Here is a 20,168-nt window from a genome sequence, read left to right as displayed (position 1 = left end):
TGTTTTTATAGAGGGTGATGATGTTGGCATCGCGCATGTCCTGGGGTACTGCTCCCTCGTCCCAGCACAGGCATAGCAGTTCATGTAGTGCTGAGAGTATAGCAGGCTTGGCACTCTTGATTATTTCAGGGGTAATGCTGTCCTTCCCAGGGGCTTTTCCGCTGGCTAGGGAATCAATGGCATCACTGAGTTCCGATTTGGTTGGCTGTATGTCCAGCTCATCCATGACTGGTAGAGGCTGGGCTGCATTGAGGGCAGTCTCAGTGACAGCATTCTCCCTGGAGTACAGTTCTAGGTAGTGCTCAACCCAGCGGTCCATCTGTTTGCGTTGGTCAGTGATTATGTCCCCCGATTTAGATTTGAGGGGGGTGATCTTCTTGATGGTTGGCCCAAGAGCTCTCTTCATGCCATCATACATTCCTCTGATGTTTCCGGTGTCTGAGGCCAGCTGAATATGACTGCATAGGTGTTGCCAGTAGTCGTTTGCGCAACGCCTAGCTGTTCTTTGTGCAGTACTTCTGGCTGCTTTAAGTGCTGCGGATGTTAAATCGCTGGGGGCTTTCTTGTAGTTCAAAAGTGCAATGCGCTTAGCGGCTATGACAGGTTCCAGCTCTTCATTATGAGATTGAAACCAGTCTGCATTTCTCTTCGCACTTTTGCCGTAGGTGGTCAAAGCTGACTCATAGATGGCGTCTCTGATGTGGGCCCACTTGGTCTCAGCATCCCCTGTGGGAGTGTTTTGAAGGGCTGTTACAAGTGAATTTAGAAATTTTTGTAACAGCTGTGGGTGAGAAATTCTGCTCGTGTTGATGCGCGGGTGGCCCTTCTGCTTGGAATGATGCAACTTCTTTGGTCTGAGTCTAACCTTGCTGCACACCAGGGAGTGGTCGGTGTCGCAGTCCGCACTGTGGAAGCTGCGTGTGATTTGAACACTGTTTAAGGCGGCTCGCCTTGTGACAATGAGGTCTAGCTGGTGCCAACGACGTGATCTTGGGTGCCTCCATGAAACCTGGTGACAGGGTTTAGTGTGAAAGAACGAGTTGGTGATGCAGAGGTTATGATAGGTACACAACTCAAGCAGTCTCTGCCCGTTCTCATTCATCCTTCCAACGCCATAGCGCCCAAGGCAGGAGGGCCATGAGTCATGGTCGGCCCCAACCCTGGCATTAAAGTCCCCCAGCAGGAATAGGTGTTCGGTGTTGGGGATGCTGCTAATGATGTTATGGAGTTGTTCATAGAACTGGTCTTTAGCTTCAGGTGCGGAACAGAGTGTTGGAGCATAGATGCTGAGTAGGTGTACTGGACCAGAGGTGGTGAGCAGTCGGATGGACAGTATGCGTTCCGAGCCATTTGAGGGAGGCTCTATCATGCTGAGCAAGGAGTTTCTGATGGCGAAGCCCACTCCATGCTGTCTTGGTTCTTCAGGATCCCTGCCCTGCCAGAAGAAGGTGTAGTCTTGCTCTGCTAGAGAGCCACTCGCGGGGAGGCGAGTCTCCTGAAGTGCTGCAATGTCCACATTGAGTCTACTGAGCTCGTTGTTAATGATGGCGGTCTTCCGAGAATCGTTGATTTGTGTAAGGTCTTCCGACAGGCCAGGACACATAGTTCTGACGTTCCAGCTTGCAAAGCGAAGGGCTGGTACCTTCTTTCCTTTTTTCATGTTGTTTGGTGCGGTGTATCAGTCCACCTTTCGGGCAATGACCCTGAGCTCCAAGCACCCATTGAAGCAGGCAGACTGTGGCGGGACAGAACCTTATTGACCGGGGGCTGCCCGGTTTGAGGCGGGCGGTAGCTGTCCAGTGAGGTGCAATGACCTCTCCCACCGACAAAGGCAACCCGTGGCGCCCAGTTTCTACGCCAATTTATCTGGACTTATAACCCGTAACTGCTGCCTTCCGTGTTGTTTCAGTCGCTGTGAGGCAACTATGGAGTGACCTCTCCATGGCGCATGCCTGGGCAAATTTATGGAGGTTGAGAGTTGCCCAGTCGTCAAAACCCCCCTCTCGGCCTTTCTGGTGGGGTCCAAAGGAGTGCAGGACACGACGTTTGGCACCAGTATGGCTGCAGGAACTGCCGGAAACATGCCAAAGGTGACACATGACCGCCTACGGGGTTCCGCTCCGGATTTTCTGTTAGGGTTTACTCCCTTAGCCTTGGTCTCTCCCGAGACGCCCACAAGGCAGTGGGGTTGTTGGGGCCCCTACACAGGTGTAGGATGGTGCCGGTGGGAGGAGGGGATGCAAGGGGGAGGGGTAGAGGGAGGAGGGGGGGGTGCAGGGGAAGGGGGTGCGGGGTGAAGATGGTGCGAGGGGGGGGGGGGCGGGCTGGGACGGGGTTGTGAGGGGGTGAGCTGAGAGGGTGGAGCAGGGAAGGGGAGGGGGGTGGAAGGGGGGTAAAGGGGGGGGGGGGAAGGGGGGGTGGAATCTGGTGCAGGTAATAAGCCATTTCCTCAGTGCCCACCATCGACGTCCGGAAAGCTCATCCACGTCCTTCGGGAGGTGAAGCATCATTTGGCAGACTTAGAGGTGATTACATTTGCTAAGGGTTTTTTTTTTGCAGTGGTTTAAATAAAGGCATGCAGCATTGCCGACAGTGCGCTGCAGATGCTCTCCGAGCCATCTCCCGCGGGCGCTTTGAAGTTGCGGCCGGGGGGGCCGTTCATGGATTTTTTGGGTGTTCGGGGCACCTTTTCACAGGACTTCTCTCGGGTCCCGCAGCTCCTTCTTCACCTCAATGGACTTACCGCATGCCGTGGCTGCAGACACTCTGGACTGTGAAGACAGCAGGATCGGAGATTAAAGTATCACCAGCTGTTCTCGTCAGTTTATATATTTCCAAACTAGGTTTTAATAATGTGCAGAGAGGCTGTGCATTAAAAATAAATTGCCTGATAGAGGGTGATATTGTGAGATATGATTGTTTAGTTAATTTACAGTCTAAGCAGAGTCGATTTAAATGGGGCAGCTGCCCACTGGTGTCTGGTCGTGAATCGCAGCTATCTGGTCCCTGATGGAGCGACTCACTGGTGTCTATTTGCTAATGGCAGCTACCTACTGTTGTCTGGTCACTAATGGGATGCCCAGTAATTGTGGCTTAGCTTACTTCCATTTTTATATTTACCAATGACCCAGAGCAGGGCAGAAAGTAGTTATTAAATTTGTAGGTACCAAATCATGTGGTACGGTCAGGACCTTAAAAGGAAATCCATAGAAATTATAACGTGGAAGCAGGCCATTCAGCCTGACCAATTCATGAGCTAATAACTCTAATCACAATTACCATAAACTTTCATCTCTTTCCCATTATTCACCCGTCTTTGAATGTTAACAGCATCTACTTCAACCACTAACCCTGGAAAATATTTCAGCTGGGTATGGATTGACTGGGAAAGTGGGCCATAGCTTGGCAAATGTTTTTCACTATAAGGAAATGTGCAGTTTTTTTTTTTTAATATGGGATGTAAGCATTGCTGGCAAGGCCAGCAACTGTTGCACATCCCCAAATCAAGTTACACATGCAAATACCAGAATTCAGACGGAATAAAGCATGAGTGGGTGCAGGCTAAAAGGTGAGAGGGAGACACACTTGGGAGTGATCATTAGCAAATAAGAACACAAGAGCAGTAGGCCATTTGGCCCCTCAAGCCTACTCCGCCATTCAATAAGATGATGGCTGATCTGATTGTGGCCTTAACTCCACTTTCCTGCCTGCCCCGCCATAACTCTGGACTCCCTTGTAGATCAAAAATCTGTCAAAGTCAGTCTTGAACATATTCAATGACCCAGCCTCCACTGCTGTCTGGGGAAAAGAATTCCAAAGATTAACAACCCACTGAGAGAAGAAATTCCTCCTCCCCTCAGTCCCCTTATTTTGAAACAGCGTCCCCCTATTTTTAGATTCCCCCATGATGGGAAACATCCTCTCAGCATCTACTCTATCAAGCCCCCTCAGAATGTTATGTTTCAATATCACCTCTCATTCTTCTAAACTCCAATGAGTATAGGCCCAACCTGCTCAGCTTTTCCTCATAAGACAACCCCTTCATCCCAGGAAACAGCCAAGTGAACATTCTCTGAACTGCCTCCGATGCAAGTACGTCCCTCAAGTAAGGGAACCAAAACTGCACTCCGTACTCTAGGTACGGTCTCACAAATGCCCTGTACAGTTGTGGTAAGACTTCCCTACTTTTATACTCCAGCCCCTTTGCAATAAATACCAACATTCCATTTGCCTTCCTAATTACCTGCTGGACCCGCATGCTAACTTTTTTGGTTACAAGGACACCCAGATCCCTCTATATCACAGTAATCTGCAGTCTATCTCCTTTTAAATAAGATTCTACTTTTCTGTTCTTCCTGAAAAAGAGGCGGGGCAGCACAGTGGCACAGTGGTTAGCACCGCAGCCTCACAGCTCCAGCGACCCGGGTTCAGTTCTGGGTACTGCCTGTGCGGAGTTTGCAAGTTCTCCCAGTGACCGTGTGGGTTTCCACCGGGTGCTCCGGTTTCCTCCTACAGCCAAAGACTTGCAGGTTGATAGGTAAATTGGCCATTGTAAATTGCCCCTAGTGTAGGTAGGTGATAGGAGAATGGTGGGGATGTGGTAGGGAATATGGGATTAATGTAGGATTAGTATAAATGGGTGGTTGTTGGTCGGCACAGACTCGGTGGTCCAAAGGGCCTGTTTTAGTGCTGTATTTCTAAATAAAATAAAAATAAATAAAGTGGACAACCTCACATTTTCCCACATTATACTCCACTTGCCAATTATTTTCCCCATTCACTTAATCTATCTATATCTCTTAGTGTCTTCCTCACAACTTGCTTTTCTACTTATCTTTATACCATCCAGAAATTCAGCTATAATACATTTGGTCCCTTCATCCAAGTCATTACTATAGATTGTAAATAGTTGAGGCCCCAGCAATGATCCCTCTGGCACTTCACTAGTTACCATTTGCCAACCCAAAATTTCCCCATTTATCCCAACTGTGTTTCTTGTTAGTTAGCTAATCCTCTATCCATGCTAATACATTACCCCCAACACTTCAAGTTCAGTGACAGGAGGCTGTGACTAGAGCAAATAGGGTACTGGGCAGTACTGCCTGCACTGCTCAGTACAAAACTAGTGCTATATAAGGATTTAGTGAGACCTCACTTACAGCACCATGTGTACCATTTCGGTCCCTCCACTTCAAGGAGGAATGTGTGTCTCTAGGCACAGAAAAACCAACAGTGATGGTCTCTGGCCTAAATGCATGAAGTTTAATGGTAGATTTATTAACCTGGATTTCGATTCACTGGAAACCTCTAGACTTGGATACAGGTACCCCAAAAACTATTAAGGACGTGGATGACATAAACATGGTTAGATTGAGGTAATGTGGTTGAGTAGTACTAGGGGCCACCTATTTAAACTGAGGAAGCAGTTTATTTTTCTGAGAGGCTGATTGCCCGGTGGAATATTGCCCTATAGAACAGAAATCCAGAGGCCATAGTGAGGACTGACTGCTTCCAGTCATTCAAGAGTGCATTAGACACAATTCTTGAAAACTACTTGATCACAGCAGAAGGAAGGCAAGACTTCAGGTAATAACAAGTGGGTTTAGGGCATCTTGGGGTTTGCCTGATCGCCTTTGGGAGCTCGGGAGGAAGCTTTGAAAGAGGAATTTGAAGTTGGCAACGCATCTTTGTTTCCTCTCTTCCAGGATGCTGAAGGGGCGGGGGGGTTGAGGGGGCAGTGGTGAGGAGGCGGAGAAGAAAGGATAGGTACAAGGGTAAGGATGTCCGAAAACACAAATGACATAACTGTGATGTGTTGCAGGGTGGATGAGCTAAGTGGATTTCCTAATCTGCTTGTATGGGGTGCACATGAAGTAACCTTATGAGACAGGCTAGAAAACATTTTTTGAACATTGAACAAGGAGGTTACTTAGTCTAGACCAAATACATAGGAGCATAGCGATTCCATCCAGCAAAACGGTTCAAGAAGTCCAATAAGTATAAATACAACAAGCCAATTTGGGGCAGAGGCAGAATTTGTGTGGTTTACACCCTGGGAATGGGGTGGGGCTGGGGAGGAGGGCTCAGAAGCTCCGATGCAACAGGAAGATCGCCTTCACTTCAAATAACAGCATTAGGAGATCCAGCATCCCAAGTACCAAGTGTGGGGGTGGGGGAGGGGAAAGAATACACCTATATAGAACCAAGCTACCTCAAATTGGGCTGAAAACACCCAGGACACTGCGCACCACAATAACACTTTTAGAAGCAATATAAAACTACAGGCATAGACGAATCACTGAGCAGAATCACATGCTCAGTTTCTGAGTCCTGAAGAGAGCTGCACGGTGAAGCAGATACAGATATAGAAACACAGGAAGCAAAGGATGGAGGTCATAACAACAAAAGTCTTGCCAATATTTACACACTAAGAAGGAGGGGCCCTCAGATGTGTGACAGCTACATCTCAAACCCTTTCCTAAACATCCTCTGTAAAATATTGACCAACTATTTAAGCTGTCACCTGACCATCATATCTAAAATATTCCAGCAAACAATGTAGGGTTACTGACCTAGTCCACTGTGAACATGGGGCTAGACACTTAAAAGAGCAGTCCTCTCACTGGATGCACGACTCAATGCTTATAATTGGATCAACAGAACTTCTTTCTTCATAACCCAAATGTAGTGCAAGCCCTTCTTTCCTAAGATAGATACATCGTATAAAACAACACCTGCCCTTTGAATTGCATTCCTGAACAATTTAATTCAGTGGGGCCCGAAACCTCAAACATCAAGTCAGCTTCAAATCAGGAGAGATCAAAGGCACCAACAGAATCAAATGGGGATTGTAACTGTTCCTCAAACTGCAGTAATTCAGAGAAAACCTCATATTCTATTTAACACAGACTCAGTGTTCTAGAGATCAGTGTCTAGTTATTGCATGAAGAACTGACCTGCATGACAATTAGGAAAGATTTACTAAAAAGTTTGCTTTTTATACAATATAAATTCAAGAAATTTACCAAAAACCTCTGATGGGTTCAGAAGCTCCAGCAGTCGGCCCCCACGTTTTGTCTCATATGTAGCAAATCCACCATCGGGGTTTCTCATACTGAGCAGCTGCAACGAGAAACAAGAGATTAGATAAGGTGCAACAAAAAAAAACACAGAAAATGCTGGAAATACTCAGCAGGCCAGACAGCATCTGTGGAGAGAGAAGTTAAAGGTTGATGAGAATGTTCTGATGAATGGTCATCGATCTGAAATGTTACCTGTTTCTCTCTCCGCAGATGCTGTCAGACCTGTGCGCATTTCCAGGAATCTCTGTTTTTATTTCAAATAAATTCCTGCTTCACCTGGGAGTGCTTGGGGACCTGGACGGTGGGAAGGGGTGAAATAGCAGGTGTTGCATCGTTTGTGTTTGCATGGCGTCATGCTGGGCCCCCACCTGCCATGAATGAGGCACATTAATTTCGCCATATAGACATTAAATTTCAAATTGTTGCTGGGAAGAAGAGAAGGCCTGTTACAAGGGCTGCCAGACACTTGGATGGAGGACATTTGCATACCAATGGAGACAAGAGAGGTTACTTCCCTTATCCACTTAACTTAAAATGGACTTTGATCACTGGGTATTGTGTGTAAGAAGAGACATTCCAGGGTCTGCTAGGACAAGAGAATCAGAAACAGAAGTGGTTAAACCAGTTGGTCACATGACTAACCTGCGGCCAACTTGGGAGTTTTTGAATTGCGCACAGACAGTTTTTGAACTGAGAGAGATTGTTTGCTCCTGGACTGAAAAGACCTCTCCTGCCTGGCTCACCACAGTCTCTCCTGTCTGCTCCCATCTCTTTCTGATGGAACTCCAAATCCACGGATGATGTGAACCACAAGAGAGAAAAGTCTCCTGCATCGAACAAGATTTAAGAATAATACCGGCCCCCAACGAAAAGCAAGACCTACCAACAATCAAGGACTCAACAGCGAGCTCGAAGAACAGTAACCAAAACCATCTTCAGATATTGCCTCCATCTTTTCCACTTTATTTCTTCTGCTCTTTTCTGTCTCTATCTGCATGTGTGTATCGCTTATGCATGCTAGCGTGGGCACGTCGCGTATCCAAAGGTGTCAACCGAATTAGAGTTTAGGGTTAATAAAGTTCAACCTTTCTTCTTTAAACCCAAGAAAACCTGTTTGGTTGGTTTATTTGCCTTATAATTGGAAAGCATTGAACAAGGATTCACCAAGGGGGAGCTAAAAACACGGTGTGTTTAAAATTAAACCCTGTTTTGGTAAGACCAGGTGAAGGCTGAGAGGGAACCCTAGATCCCTAGTCATAACAATGGGAAGGTGCTGTGGGAAGGTGAGGGAGCGTTGGGGCTGACTGAGGTGTCAGAGAGGGAACGATCCCTTTGGAATGCTGACAGGGGACGGGAGGGAAAGATGTGTTTGGTGGTGGCATCATGCTGGAGGTGGCGGAAATGGAGAAGGATGAACCGTTAAATGTGGAGACTAGTGGGGTTAAAAGGTGAGGACAAAGGGAACTTTGTGATTCTGGGAGGGAGCAGAAGGGGTAAGAGAAATGTGGGAAATGGAATGGACAAGGTCGAGAACCCTGACAACCACGGCGGAGGGAATCCTTAGTTGAGGAAAAAAGATATGTCCGAAACACTGGCATGGAAGGTGGCATTGTCAGCACGGATACGACGGAGACGGAAAAACTGGGAGAACGGAATACAGTCCTCACAGGAAGTGGAGTAAGAAGAAGTATAGTCAATGTAGCTGTGGGAGTCAGCAGTCGATACCTTATCCCAGATGTCTGATGAAAGGTCACATACCTGAAACGTTCACTCTGTTTTTCTCTCCACAGATGCTGCCTGACCTGCTGAGTATTTCAAGCACTTTCTGTTTTTGAGTCAAAGAGGATGTTGTTCAATGTAAGTGTAAGTTCAGCCAGGCAGAAGGTGGTGGAGGTGGATGGAGACTAGCTGAACCTCCATTCAAGGAAGCAGAAAGCCCTCAGGCCATCCTGGTAGAGGATGGAAGTGTAGAGGTATTGGATATCCACGGTGAAAAGGAGACAGTTAGCGTCAAGAAACTGTTAAAGTGATGCAGGGCGTTGGAAGAGTTGAGGATGTAAGTGAGAAGAGACTGGACAAGGTGAGAAAAAATAGTCAAGATAGGAAGAAAGCAGTTCTGTGGGGCTAGAACAGGCTGAAGTAATGAGTCTACCAGGGTAATTGTGTTTGTGAATCTTATGAAAAGGTAGAAGTGAGCTGGAGGACTATGATGTTGGAGGCCATGAAGGGAAGATCTCCAGAGGACATGAGGTCAGTGACAGTCTGGAAACAATGACTTGATTTTCAGTAATAGGTTCACGGTCCAGGGAGTTGTAGGAGGTGTCAAGAGAGTTGGTATTCAATCTCAGCAAGGCAGAGTTCAATTTGCCAAACAACAGCACCACGCCTTTAAATAGGTTTAACGTCAACGTTAGGATTGGACCTGAGAACATGGAATTCGGCAAGTTCAGAGGGAGGTAGGCTGCAGTGAGTGACTGGAGTAGAAAGATGGAGACGACCGATGCTGCACCAGCAGTCCCCAGTGAAAAGCTCTAGAGAGGGTAAGAGGCCAGAGGGAGGGGTTCACATGGAACGAGAACTCTGAAGACAGGTAAAAGGGTCTGCTGTGCGGTGGGAACACTCCTGGCCAAAGTGGGTGCGGAGGCAAAGGCTGTGTTGTGCGATGCTCAAAATTCACTGAAGTGGGGATGAAACTGGTGCCTTTTGAGGACTGATCGTTCGAGGTCAGATCCACTCTTCAATCACCTTCAACATCCACTCCCCTTAACCCTGCAAACACAGGAGATACAACACCTATCCGTTTACCTCTTCCCTTCCCATCGCCCAGGGCCCAAACACTCCTTCCAGGTGAAGTAGTGATTTACTTGTACTTCTTTAAATGTGGCGTTCTGCACACTCTAGATGTGGTCTCCCCTACGCTGCGGAGATCAAATGCAAATTAGGTGATCACTTTGCGAAACACCTGTTTATTTGTTAGCTGACCCTGAGCTTGTAGTTGCCCATCATTTTAATTCCCTGCTCCACTCCCACTCTGATCCCTCTGTCCTCTGCCTCCTACACTGTTCTAATGAAGCTCAACAGAAGCTTGTGGAAGAGCACCATCTTTTGATTGGGACTTTACAGCCTTCTGGACTCGGTGAGTTCAACAAATTAGGACATAACCATTTCTTTTGCCAGCAGTTGTGGGGAATAATTCTGCGATTACCATTTACACTTTCTTTAGAACATCTTTTGTTTCTTTACTTGTCCCATTGCCATTCCCTTATGCCTTGCACCATCAAACCTTTTTGTGTCTCTTAACTTCCCTACTCCTAACACTCCTGACTTGTGCCTTGTAGATGGTGGACAGGCATTAGGGAGACAGGTGAGTTACTTGCCGCAGAATTCACAGAGTCTGACCTGCTCTTGTAGCCACAGCATTTATGCGGCTGATCCAGTTCAGTTTCTAGTCAATGGTGACCCCCAGGATGTTGATAGTAGGGAATTCAGTGATGGCAATGCCATTGAAAAGCAAGGGGAGATGGTTAGATTCTCTTTTGTTTGAGATGATTGTTGCCTGGCACTTGTGTGGCATGAATGTTACTTGCCACACATCAGCCCAAGCCTGGAAATTGTTCAGGTCTTGCTGCATCTGGACATGGGCATGCTCCAGTATTAGAGGAGTTGCGACTAATGCTGAACATTGTGCAATCATCAGCGAACATAGGTCATTGATGAAGCAGCATCTGATGAAAGGTCTTTGACCTGAAACATTAAATGTTTCTCTCTCCACAGATGCTGCCAGAACTGCTGAGTATTTCCAGCAACTTCATTTTTAATTTCAGATTTCTCGTATCAGCAATATTTTGCATTAGGTAAGCTGTTGTTTGTCCCCAACTTCCCTGGAATAAAACAAAACCTGTAAAAAAAAAAGCATGTGCCTATTTGGATGTTAAGGGAAAAAAAAAACACAAATGAAGAATGCTGAGAAATAGGCCCTATTCAACTCATTAACAAGGACACACCATGAATTTTGTTTTGTTCTTGGGTCGTGGACAGTGCTGCACTTACTGCTTTAGGTAGGGGTGATGCATCACCTTGAATAGCTCCAGTCCTCGTGACAATGGTGTTTTCATGATGGTTGCAGTTTTTTTTTTAAAAATAACTTAATGTCATGCTAGATGAATTTAGAGGTCATCAAGAGTCAACCATAGAGTAATGGACATTTGTCAACCAGTTGTGTTTTCTAACATCTGACCGTCTTCATTCTCATTTCTTTCTGGCACCAATTTATTGAATTCACTTGTTAACTTGCCATGGTGAGATTTGAACTCCAAACTGCTAATTTGTTAGTGTAGTATCACAGCCAATACACTCCTGGTATGGCAGTGCATCACAGCCAATACACCCATAATGCTCTAAGCTCACTGTACATCATCATTCAGGCAATGATTCTGCTTCAAGTGCTGTAATGGTCCAGGCTGGTTGGGTCCCAACTAGTTCTAGGGCTGACAATCCCGGCTCAGCTCCTCATGTCCATCCCACTACCCCCCCCCACCATTCACAATTTACTTCCAATGCCTCATGTGCAATATGTCCACCTTGGTCAGTGCATAATTCTTTCATGTATGCAGGTTTGTTTGGGTAGTCTTGGTGGGGTGAGGGGGGTAGCGAAAGGAGTGTTTTTGACTCTGATTTCATCCTTCCATTATTCCCTTTGAGTACTGCCTTTTCCACGTGACATCCCCTGCTTACCACATTGACAGCATCAAACAGTCGCTCCTCTGAGATGTGCTCTGTTATGAAGGGACACTTCTCCTGTAGCAGCATTACAGACTTCAAGCCTTCTGCCGTACAATCTGCCACAATCCACCCACAGTCACGGGTGCTGAATGAGAAACCACCCTGCAACACACAGCACCAGTCAAAAGTTATAATGAGCACTTACTGCGTTGGATGCGGGGGGTCAGGCGCTGGAGGGAAGCAATTTGATGGATGAACCACCACTGGAGTGATCACAGAAAGAGGTGTATTCCACCATTTGTCACATCCTACAAACCAGGGAGAAAATCCTTTATAACTACTTTCTGTCTCTCACTTCCCAACCAATTACTGACCTGTACCACAAGATTATCGCCAATTCCGTTGGCCATTTTGTTAATCATCTCTCGTGAAATGCCTTCTAGAAGTCTATATAGACAACATCTTCAGACACCCCCCTATCCAGAATAATGACCTTGAACTAGATTCATCAAACCTTTGATAAATCCATGCTGACTCTGCTTCATCAGCTCATATCTGTCCAAGTGCTTAGTCACTCGGTCCCTAATGATAGATCTCCGTAACTTCCGCGCAATTGGTCATCCAAACCATGGGTCAATTCTTAAATCTGTATGATTTCAATCAGCCTGCTCAGACTCGTGTAACATTTCAAGTTGTTTTATAGGTGCCTTTAGATTGCATTTCAGGTGAAGCTGGCTCATTCCCTTTAAGTAGTTTTGACCATGAGGAAAGGCAGGATCACACCCAAAGGCTCTGGTGGAGGGGACAAAGAGGTTGCGGTTTTCATGCGTTGAGTTAAATCTCAGTGAGAACGTTACTAACTAAAATTAGTCACATAAATTAAACATTTTATTCACTCACACTACTGCTTTAATTCTGGGATGTCCCAGGTTATCAAAGGCAACTGTGTTTCTATTTGCATTTATGTTTAATTAACTTATTTATCCTATTTGATTTTGTCACATCTGAAGGTTTAGAAAGGACGGTTCTTAGTTCTGTTGTGGATGATAGCAATCACATCACTAAGAGCTGTTCGTATCCATAGCTAGAGATGTTTGCAAATTAATGGCAGCGTGGACAAGTTTACTTATGGACCCTGAAGTAAAACAGTGTGGACACACCTGTTTTAATTAATTAACAAAAAAAAAATATTTTCCTCACTTGAATTCCACAGACACTCATTCAATTGTTCTGCCTAAACCCAAGGAAATGTCACAAGTGACCAGTTCTAGACTGGCAGAAGGCAAACCCCTGCACAGTATTTAATACTCACCACAGCCCCACATACCTTACCTGCAGTAGAATACAGTTCCTGCAAGACTCCTGGTTTTGTCAATCATCATTGGCTTTACTATAGTTTAAAAACCTCTTGGATAAAAACCACTCACAAGTCTTACATAAATACATTCCACGACATCACTGCTGTGACAGCCTGGGATATTGCCAGTGACGAGTTTCTTCTCAACCATGGAGTCATTTATGGATCAGAGATAGCAGCAGCAGCGGCTGATAAATCAGAGAGGGAGAATGATCAGACCTGGTCGGAGACACCAGTGGCAGAGAATAAAAGAGCAAGCGAGCAGGGGATCAGCACAGACACCAGCAGTGACAGAATATAAGAGAGAGAGAGCAGGGGGAACAGTGCTGAAGCGATTAATGTATTTCCTAAAAAGCAAGTAGTGCATCAGAGGACAGCAGGTAGGTAATTTGTTGCTGAGTTTTAAGATTTTTTTTCTAACTAGGGCAGCAGTTCAAATTAGGACCGCAAAACTATAAACTGCTGTATTAAATGTACAGCTTAGCTAGTTAAACTAGTCAAATTTCAAACAATCGAGTTAACTATAACTGGAAGTGAATTAGTATTAAGAGTATTAGCACGGAGCAGGCTTAGAGGCATTAATTAAAATTAATAGTTTATACAAGTTAGCAACTGAATCAATAAGACGGAATAGAGATTTTTTAGATCATTGTCGGGCAGCTAAGACCTGTTGCTTGCAATCCCTGCTCCATGTGGGAACTTTAGGACATGTCATGTGCCATGAGGGACAATGTTTGTGAAGTGTCTCCAGCTGCTCGAGCTCAGGATTTCCTGAGGGGCAGCTGGAGTCACTGCGGAGCATCAGGGAGAGTGTTTCCAGGATCGTACATTGTGGGTCACCCCACATTACAGCTCTGCACAGGGTACTTACATGGAGGTAGAGGTCTGCATAGGAAACCCGACCCGAGCCCGAATGCCGGGCCCGGAAGTCCGACACGACCCGACGTCGGGACCCGGCAGGGTCAGGTCAGGTAGCAGGCCTTTACAACAGTACATGGGCAAAGGCCGGCTACCCGACCTGACCCCAACGTCATGTGTCGGGGTGGGGTCAGACTTCTGGGTCCGGTATACAGCCTCTGGTTGGGTTTCCTATGCAGACCTTTACCCCACAGGCAGGAGGAGTTCAGGAGAGTCGATGGGTGGCCATCTGGAAGAGTAGGAAGAGGCAGGAAATCCAGGAGTCTTCGAGGTGTGTGCCACTCACAAACCAGTACAGAACTGGAGACTGCTGGGAGTGACGAAATGTTGAAGGAGTGCAGTCCAGACCATGGCACCAATGGGCAAAGGACTGCACAGGAGGAAACAGTAAAGAACAGAAATGTAGTCGTTATAGCAGATTCCGTAAGTTAGGGGGACAGACAAGTATCTCTGTAACTGTCATCCTGAGTCCCGCATGGTGCGCACATCATGTAGAGATACAGAACAGGGGGAAGGGAGTGAGCCAGAAGTCATGGTACACGTTGGTACCAACAACAGACACGGCAGGTATTGTGGTCCTACGATCAGATTTTCAGGAGCAAGGGAGGAAGTTAAAAAGTAGGATCTCGAAGGTTGTAATCTCTGGATTACTCGCAGTGCCACAGGCTAATGAGAGTAGAAGCTGGAAGATAGGGCGGATCACTGTGTGGCTTGAGGCATGGTGCAGGAGGGAGAGCTTCAGATTCTTGGGGCATTGGGAACACCTCTGGGGCAGGAGGCACCTATTCAAAATAGACAGATTGCATCTCAACAGGACTGGGACCAATGTCGTCGCGGGGAGGTTCACTACGGTGGTTGGGGAGCGTTTAAACTAAATTGCCAGGGAGATGGGTATCAGCATAGAGAAGCGGAAAAGAGGAATCAGGTGCACAAAGTGAGTGTGTTGGATACTAGTAGGGAAGGAAGTACAAAAGAACATGAGAAATAGGAGCAGGAGTAGACCATACAACCCATCAAGCCTGCTCCACCATTCAATATGATCATGGCCGATCTTGGGCTTCAACTCCACTTTCCCGTCTGCTCCCCAGATCCTTTTATTCCCTGCGAGACCAAAAATCTGTCTATCCCAGCCTTAAATGTATTCAACGATGGAGCATCCACCACCATCTGGGGTAGAGAATTCCAAAGATTCACAACCCTTTGAGTGAAGTAATTTCTCATCTCAGTCGAAAATAATCGATCCCTTATCCTGAGACTGTGCCTCCATGTTTTAGATTCCCCAGCCAACAGAAACAACCTCTCAGTGTCTACCCTATCCAGCCCCTTCAGAATCTTCCATGTTTCAATGAGATCACCTCTCATTCTTCTAAACTCCAGGGAATATAGGCTCAATTTACTCCGCCTCTCATCATAGGACGACCCTCTCATCTGGGGGACCAATCTAGTGAACCTTGGCTGCATCCAATCCAGGTATATCCTTCCTTAAATATGGAAACTCAAACTGCGCACAGTACTCCAGATGTGATCTCACTAAAGCCCTGTACGATTGTAGCAAGACTCGTAGTACCATATTATATAAGAGCAGACTAAAGGACTACAAAGGAATCGAAAGACAGATTTCGAAAGCATTTATGTGAATGCACAAAGTGTTGGTGACACACAGCCATGTGGGACTATGATGTAGTGGCAATAGCTGAAATGTGGCTTAAAACCGGTGAGGACTGGGCACTTAACATTCAAGAATACAAAGTGTTCAGAAAAGATGGGAAAGGAAAATAAGGAGGTAGGGTGGCAGTACTGATTAGAGAAGACACTGTGGTGTTGGAAAGGGAGATTGTCCTTGAGGGGACAACGTCAGAGTCCATTTGGTTACAGTTGAAAAGCAAAAAGGGTATGATCATGCTACTGGGGGTATTCTATAGCCTCCAAATAGTGAGAGAAAGAGCCAAAGGAGCAAATCTGCAGGGTAATCACAGAGATTTGCAAGCACTATAAGGTGGTGATATTGAGAGACTTTAATTACCCAAATATCAATTGGGATAATGTTGGAGTAAGGAGGAGGAATTTCTGAAATGAAAACAAGTAGTGCTGGAAATACTCATGTGGACAGCGAAGCAGAGTTAACGTTTCAGGTCTGTGACCTTTCATCAGAACTGAAATGTTAACTCTGCTTCTCTCTCCACAGATGCTGCCAGACCTACTGAGTATTTCCAGCATTTTGTTTTTATTTCAGATTTCCAGCAACTGCAGTATTTTGCTTTTTCTTTTTGGAGGAATTTCTGAAATGGGTTCAGGAGAGCTTCCTTGATCAGTATGATCGCAGACCAACTAGGAAGGAGGCATTGCTGGATTTGGTGCTGGGGAATAAAGGTGAGCCAAGTGGACCAAGTGTCAGTGGGAGAACAATTTGGGGAAGAGTGATCATTGTATCATAAGGTTTAGATTAGTACTGGTGAAAAGCAAGGAACAATCTAAAGTAGAACTTCTAAACTGGAAGAGGGCCAACTCATTCAAAAGGAGTCTGGATATGCACCTCAAGTGCTGTAATCTGCAGGGCTACAGACCAAATGCTGGAAGGTGGAGTTAGAATCGATGGATCGTTTTTCGGCTAGCACAGACATGGGCCAAGTGGCCTCTTTCTGTGCCTTAAACTTTCTATGATTCTAACGTCAATGGGATGAGAGGGGACCTAGTGAGAGTAAAATAGAACCAAAAACTGACAGGAAAAAAATGTAACTGAACAACGGGTGATCTTTAAGATGCTTCAGGTACAGACTAGGGACATTCCAACAGGGATGAAAGGTAGGGGAACCAAAGCCCCAGGGCTCCTTGGATGATGAGAGAGCTAGAGAATATGATGAAACAAAAAGTGAAGGATGTACGATGAATGTCAGGTGAATTATTCAAGCGAGAATCAGGCCAAATACAATAAGTTGAGAGGGGAAATGAAGAGGATAAGATGGCTGGCAGATAGAGAATATGAGAATAGAATGGCAGCTAATATTAAAAGGGAACCCAAAAATCCTCTACCAGCATGTAAATTGTAAGATGGTAGTAAGAGACAGGGTGAGCCTATTAGGGACAAAGAGGGCGATATATGCTTAGAAGCACAGGGCAAAGCTAGAATACTTGATTAGTACTTTGTATTGGTGTTTACTAAAGAAGAGAATGTTGACAAAATAACTCAGTAGCAGTGGAGTTGGTAGAGGTAATAAATTGGATGAAAATGGATAGGCGGGATGTACTGGAAAGCCTAGCTATGCTTAGAGTGGATAAGAATCCCAGGATGCTAAAGGAAGTGGGGGTGGAGATCACAGAAGGGCTTGCCATAATCTTCCAATCTTCTGTAGATATGGGGAGGTGCCAGAGGATTGGAGAGTGGCAAATGTGACACCCTTGTTCAAGAAAGGGTGTAAGGACATTCCTAGTAATTAAATTTGAGGAAATTAAAGGACAGTTAGTTCAACCAATGGTGGGTAAGATTTTTAAAAATAGTGAGGAGGAAAGCCTTAGATTACAGGACGATATAGATGGGCTGGTAAGATGGGCGGAGCAGTGGTGAATGGAATTTAATGCTGAAAAGTGAGAATGATGCATTTTGGGAGGACTAACAAGGCAAGGGAATATACAATGGATGGTAGGACCCCAGGAAGTACAGAAGGTCAAAGGGACCTTGGTTTACTTGTCCATAGATCACTGAAGGCAGCAGCACAGGTAGATAAGGTGGTTAGGAAGGCATATGGGATACTTGCCTTTATTAGCCGAGGCATAGAATATAAGAGCAGGGAGGTTATGATGGAGCTGTATAAAATGCTAGTTAGGCCACAGCTGGAGTACTGTGTACAGTTCTGGGCACCACACTGTAGGAAGGATGTGATTGCACTGGAAAGGGTGCAGAGGAGATTCACCAGGATGTTGCCTCGGCTGGAGCATTTCAGCTATGAAGAGAGACTGAAAAGGCTAGGGTTGTTTTCCTTGGAGCAGAGATGGCTGAGGGGGGGGGGAACATGATTGAGGTATACAAAATTATGAGGGGCATTAGATAGGAAGAAACGTTTTCCCTTAGCGGAGGGGTCAAGAACCAGGGGGCATAGATTTAAGGTAAGGGGCAGGAGGTTTAGTGGGGATTTGAGGAAAAGAATTTTCACCCAGAGGATGGTAGGAATCTGGAATGTACTGCCTGAAGAGGTGGTGGCGGCAGGAACCCTCACAACATTTAAAAAGTATTCAGATGAGCACTTGAAACGCCATAGCATACAAGGATATGGGCCAAGTGCAGGAATATGGGTTTAGAATAGTTGGGTGCTGGATGGCTGGCACAGACATGATGGACCGAAGGGCCTGTTTCTGTGCTGTATAACTCTATGACTCTAATAATCAGGGGGAAAAAAAATCAACAGGCACTTGGAGGTATCTGAGTTAATTAAGGAGAGCCAGCATGGATTTATGAAAGACAGATTGTGCTTGACTAATTGAATTTTTTTTGATGAAGTAACAGAGAAGGTTGATGAAGGGAAAGCAGCGGATGTTGTCTATATGAATTTTAAGAAAGCATTTGACAAAGTACCACATAAAAGGCTGGCCTGAGGCTCAGGAAATAGGAGGGTCAGTGTTAGCTTGGATTTAAAAAATTGGCTTAAAGACAGAAAACAGCGAGTCGTGGTAAATGGTTGATTTCAGACAGGATGATCGTCGCCAATGGTGTTCCACATGGTTCAGTGCTAGGACCACTGCTTTGTTTGATCTATATAAATGACAAGGATTTTGGAAGAGAGCAAAATGGCAAAATTTGCCAATGTAACAAAACTTGGAGGTGTGGCATGCAGTGAGGATACCAATCGACTGCAACAGGACACAGACATGCTAGCAGAATGGGCAGGCAAGTGGCAGATGGAATTTGATAGAGAGAAGTGTGAAGAAACCACACTTTAGGAACACTGCGATAGTCCTTGAGAGGGTGCACAGGAGATTTACCAGAACGGTTCCAGGTATGAGTGATTTCAGTTACAAGGTTAGACTGGAGAAGCTGGTGTTGTTCTCCTTGGAGCAAAGGAAATTGAGGGGAGACTTGATAGAGGTGTACATGATTCTGAAGGTTTAGATAAGGTAGACAAAGAAAAACTGTTTCCATTAGCTGATAGTACAAGGACTAGGGGACACAGATTCAAGGTTTTGGGCAAGAGATGCAGGGGGAGACGCAAGGAAGAACTTTTTTTTTTTACACAGCGAGTGGTAATGACCTGGAACACGCTGCCTATGACGGTGGTGGAAGTAGAGACAATCAATGACTTCAAAAGGAAATTGGATGGGCGTTTGAGGGAAATATACTTGCAGGGCCATGGCATTAGAGCGAGGAATGGGATTGACTGGATTGCTCTACATGGACCTGATGGGCTGAATGGCCTCCTTCTGTGCTGTAATGAATCTATAACACAGCAGAGGATGTTACAGTGTTTATGCTCAGATATTACTCACCCACTGCTTTCTTTCCTTTTGTTCTCACTGTCTATGCTCAGACTTTATCAGTCCTCCTTCCCCAATCTCCATTTCTCTGCCCTCCCACCATCCGCAACAAGGCTAAGGCAGTTTTCCACCCCATCATTCCTGCAGCTTCAACAGCTCATTTTCAAAAGGCCTCAGCACTTCCAGGTAATTATTAACAGTCATCTCCAAGTAGTTCAGCTATTTCATCCCTTCCCACTTCAAGGCCCTCTATTGTCTCCTTCTACCCCATTACCACTCAGTTTCTTTACTCCCTCTCCTCTCATCCACACTAATGCCTGTGTCATTCTCTGCTCTGACTGCCCTGCATCTGTCTTCAATGCCCTCGGGCCCATCAAACCCTGATATCTCCCCCCCCCCCCCCCCCCCGCTCCACCACCTCAGAACAACAGCCATTTTGTTGTTGTTAAGCTTGTGGGTTGGATGAGTGCATGTGCCGTTTAACTGGCCTGCTTGTCTCCCCGCCGCACACCCCACCCCCCCCGCCCACAGATCTATCCTGACAATAACAAGCAATACTTTTCTCAGTGTATAAATCCTCTTAGCATTTCAGAGTGATTGTAGAATTTTAAATGATCCTAAAGTTC

The 20,168-nt window shown here is 45.8% G+C and overlaps 1 protein-coding gene across 2 annotated transcripts in view; it reads right to left on the bottom strand.

Moving 5' to 3' along the window:
• The window catches only part of lss (lanosterol synthase (2,3-oxidosqualene-lanosterol cyclase)), a 116,120-nt gene that overhangs the window by 39,346 nt on the left and 56,606 nt on the right, over positions 1-20,168 (bottom strand). For both annotated transcript variants that reach the window (XM_068036212.1, XM_068036213.1), the window contains exons 15-16: positions 11,817-11,966; positions 7,026-7,122 (exon numbers count right to left, since the gene is read on the bottom strand). In XM_068036212.1, the coding sequence (XP_067892313.1) occupies positions 7,026-7,122; positions 11,817-11,966 (247 nt within the window). The remainder of the gene's footprint in view (positions 1-7,025; positions 7,123-11,816; positions 11,967-20,168) is intronic.

The sequence above is a fragment of the Heterodontus francisci genome, chromosome 7 (genome assembly GCF_036365525.1).
Source record: "Heterodontus francisci isolate sHetFra1 chromosome 7, sHetFra1.hap1, whole genome shotgun sequence".
Classification (NCBI taxonomy): Eukaryota; Metazoa; Chordata; class Chondrichthyes; order Heterodontiformes; family Heterodontidae; genus Heterodontus; species Heterodontus francisci.
This window is presented reverse-complemented; position numbering and strand designations above follow the sequence as displayed.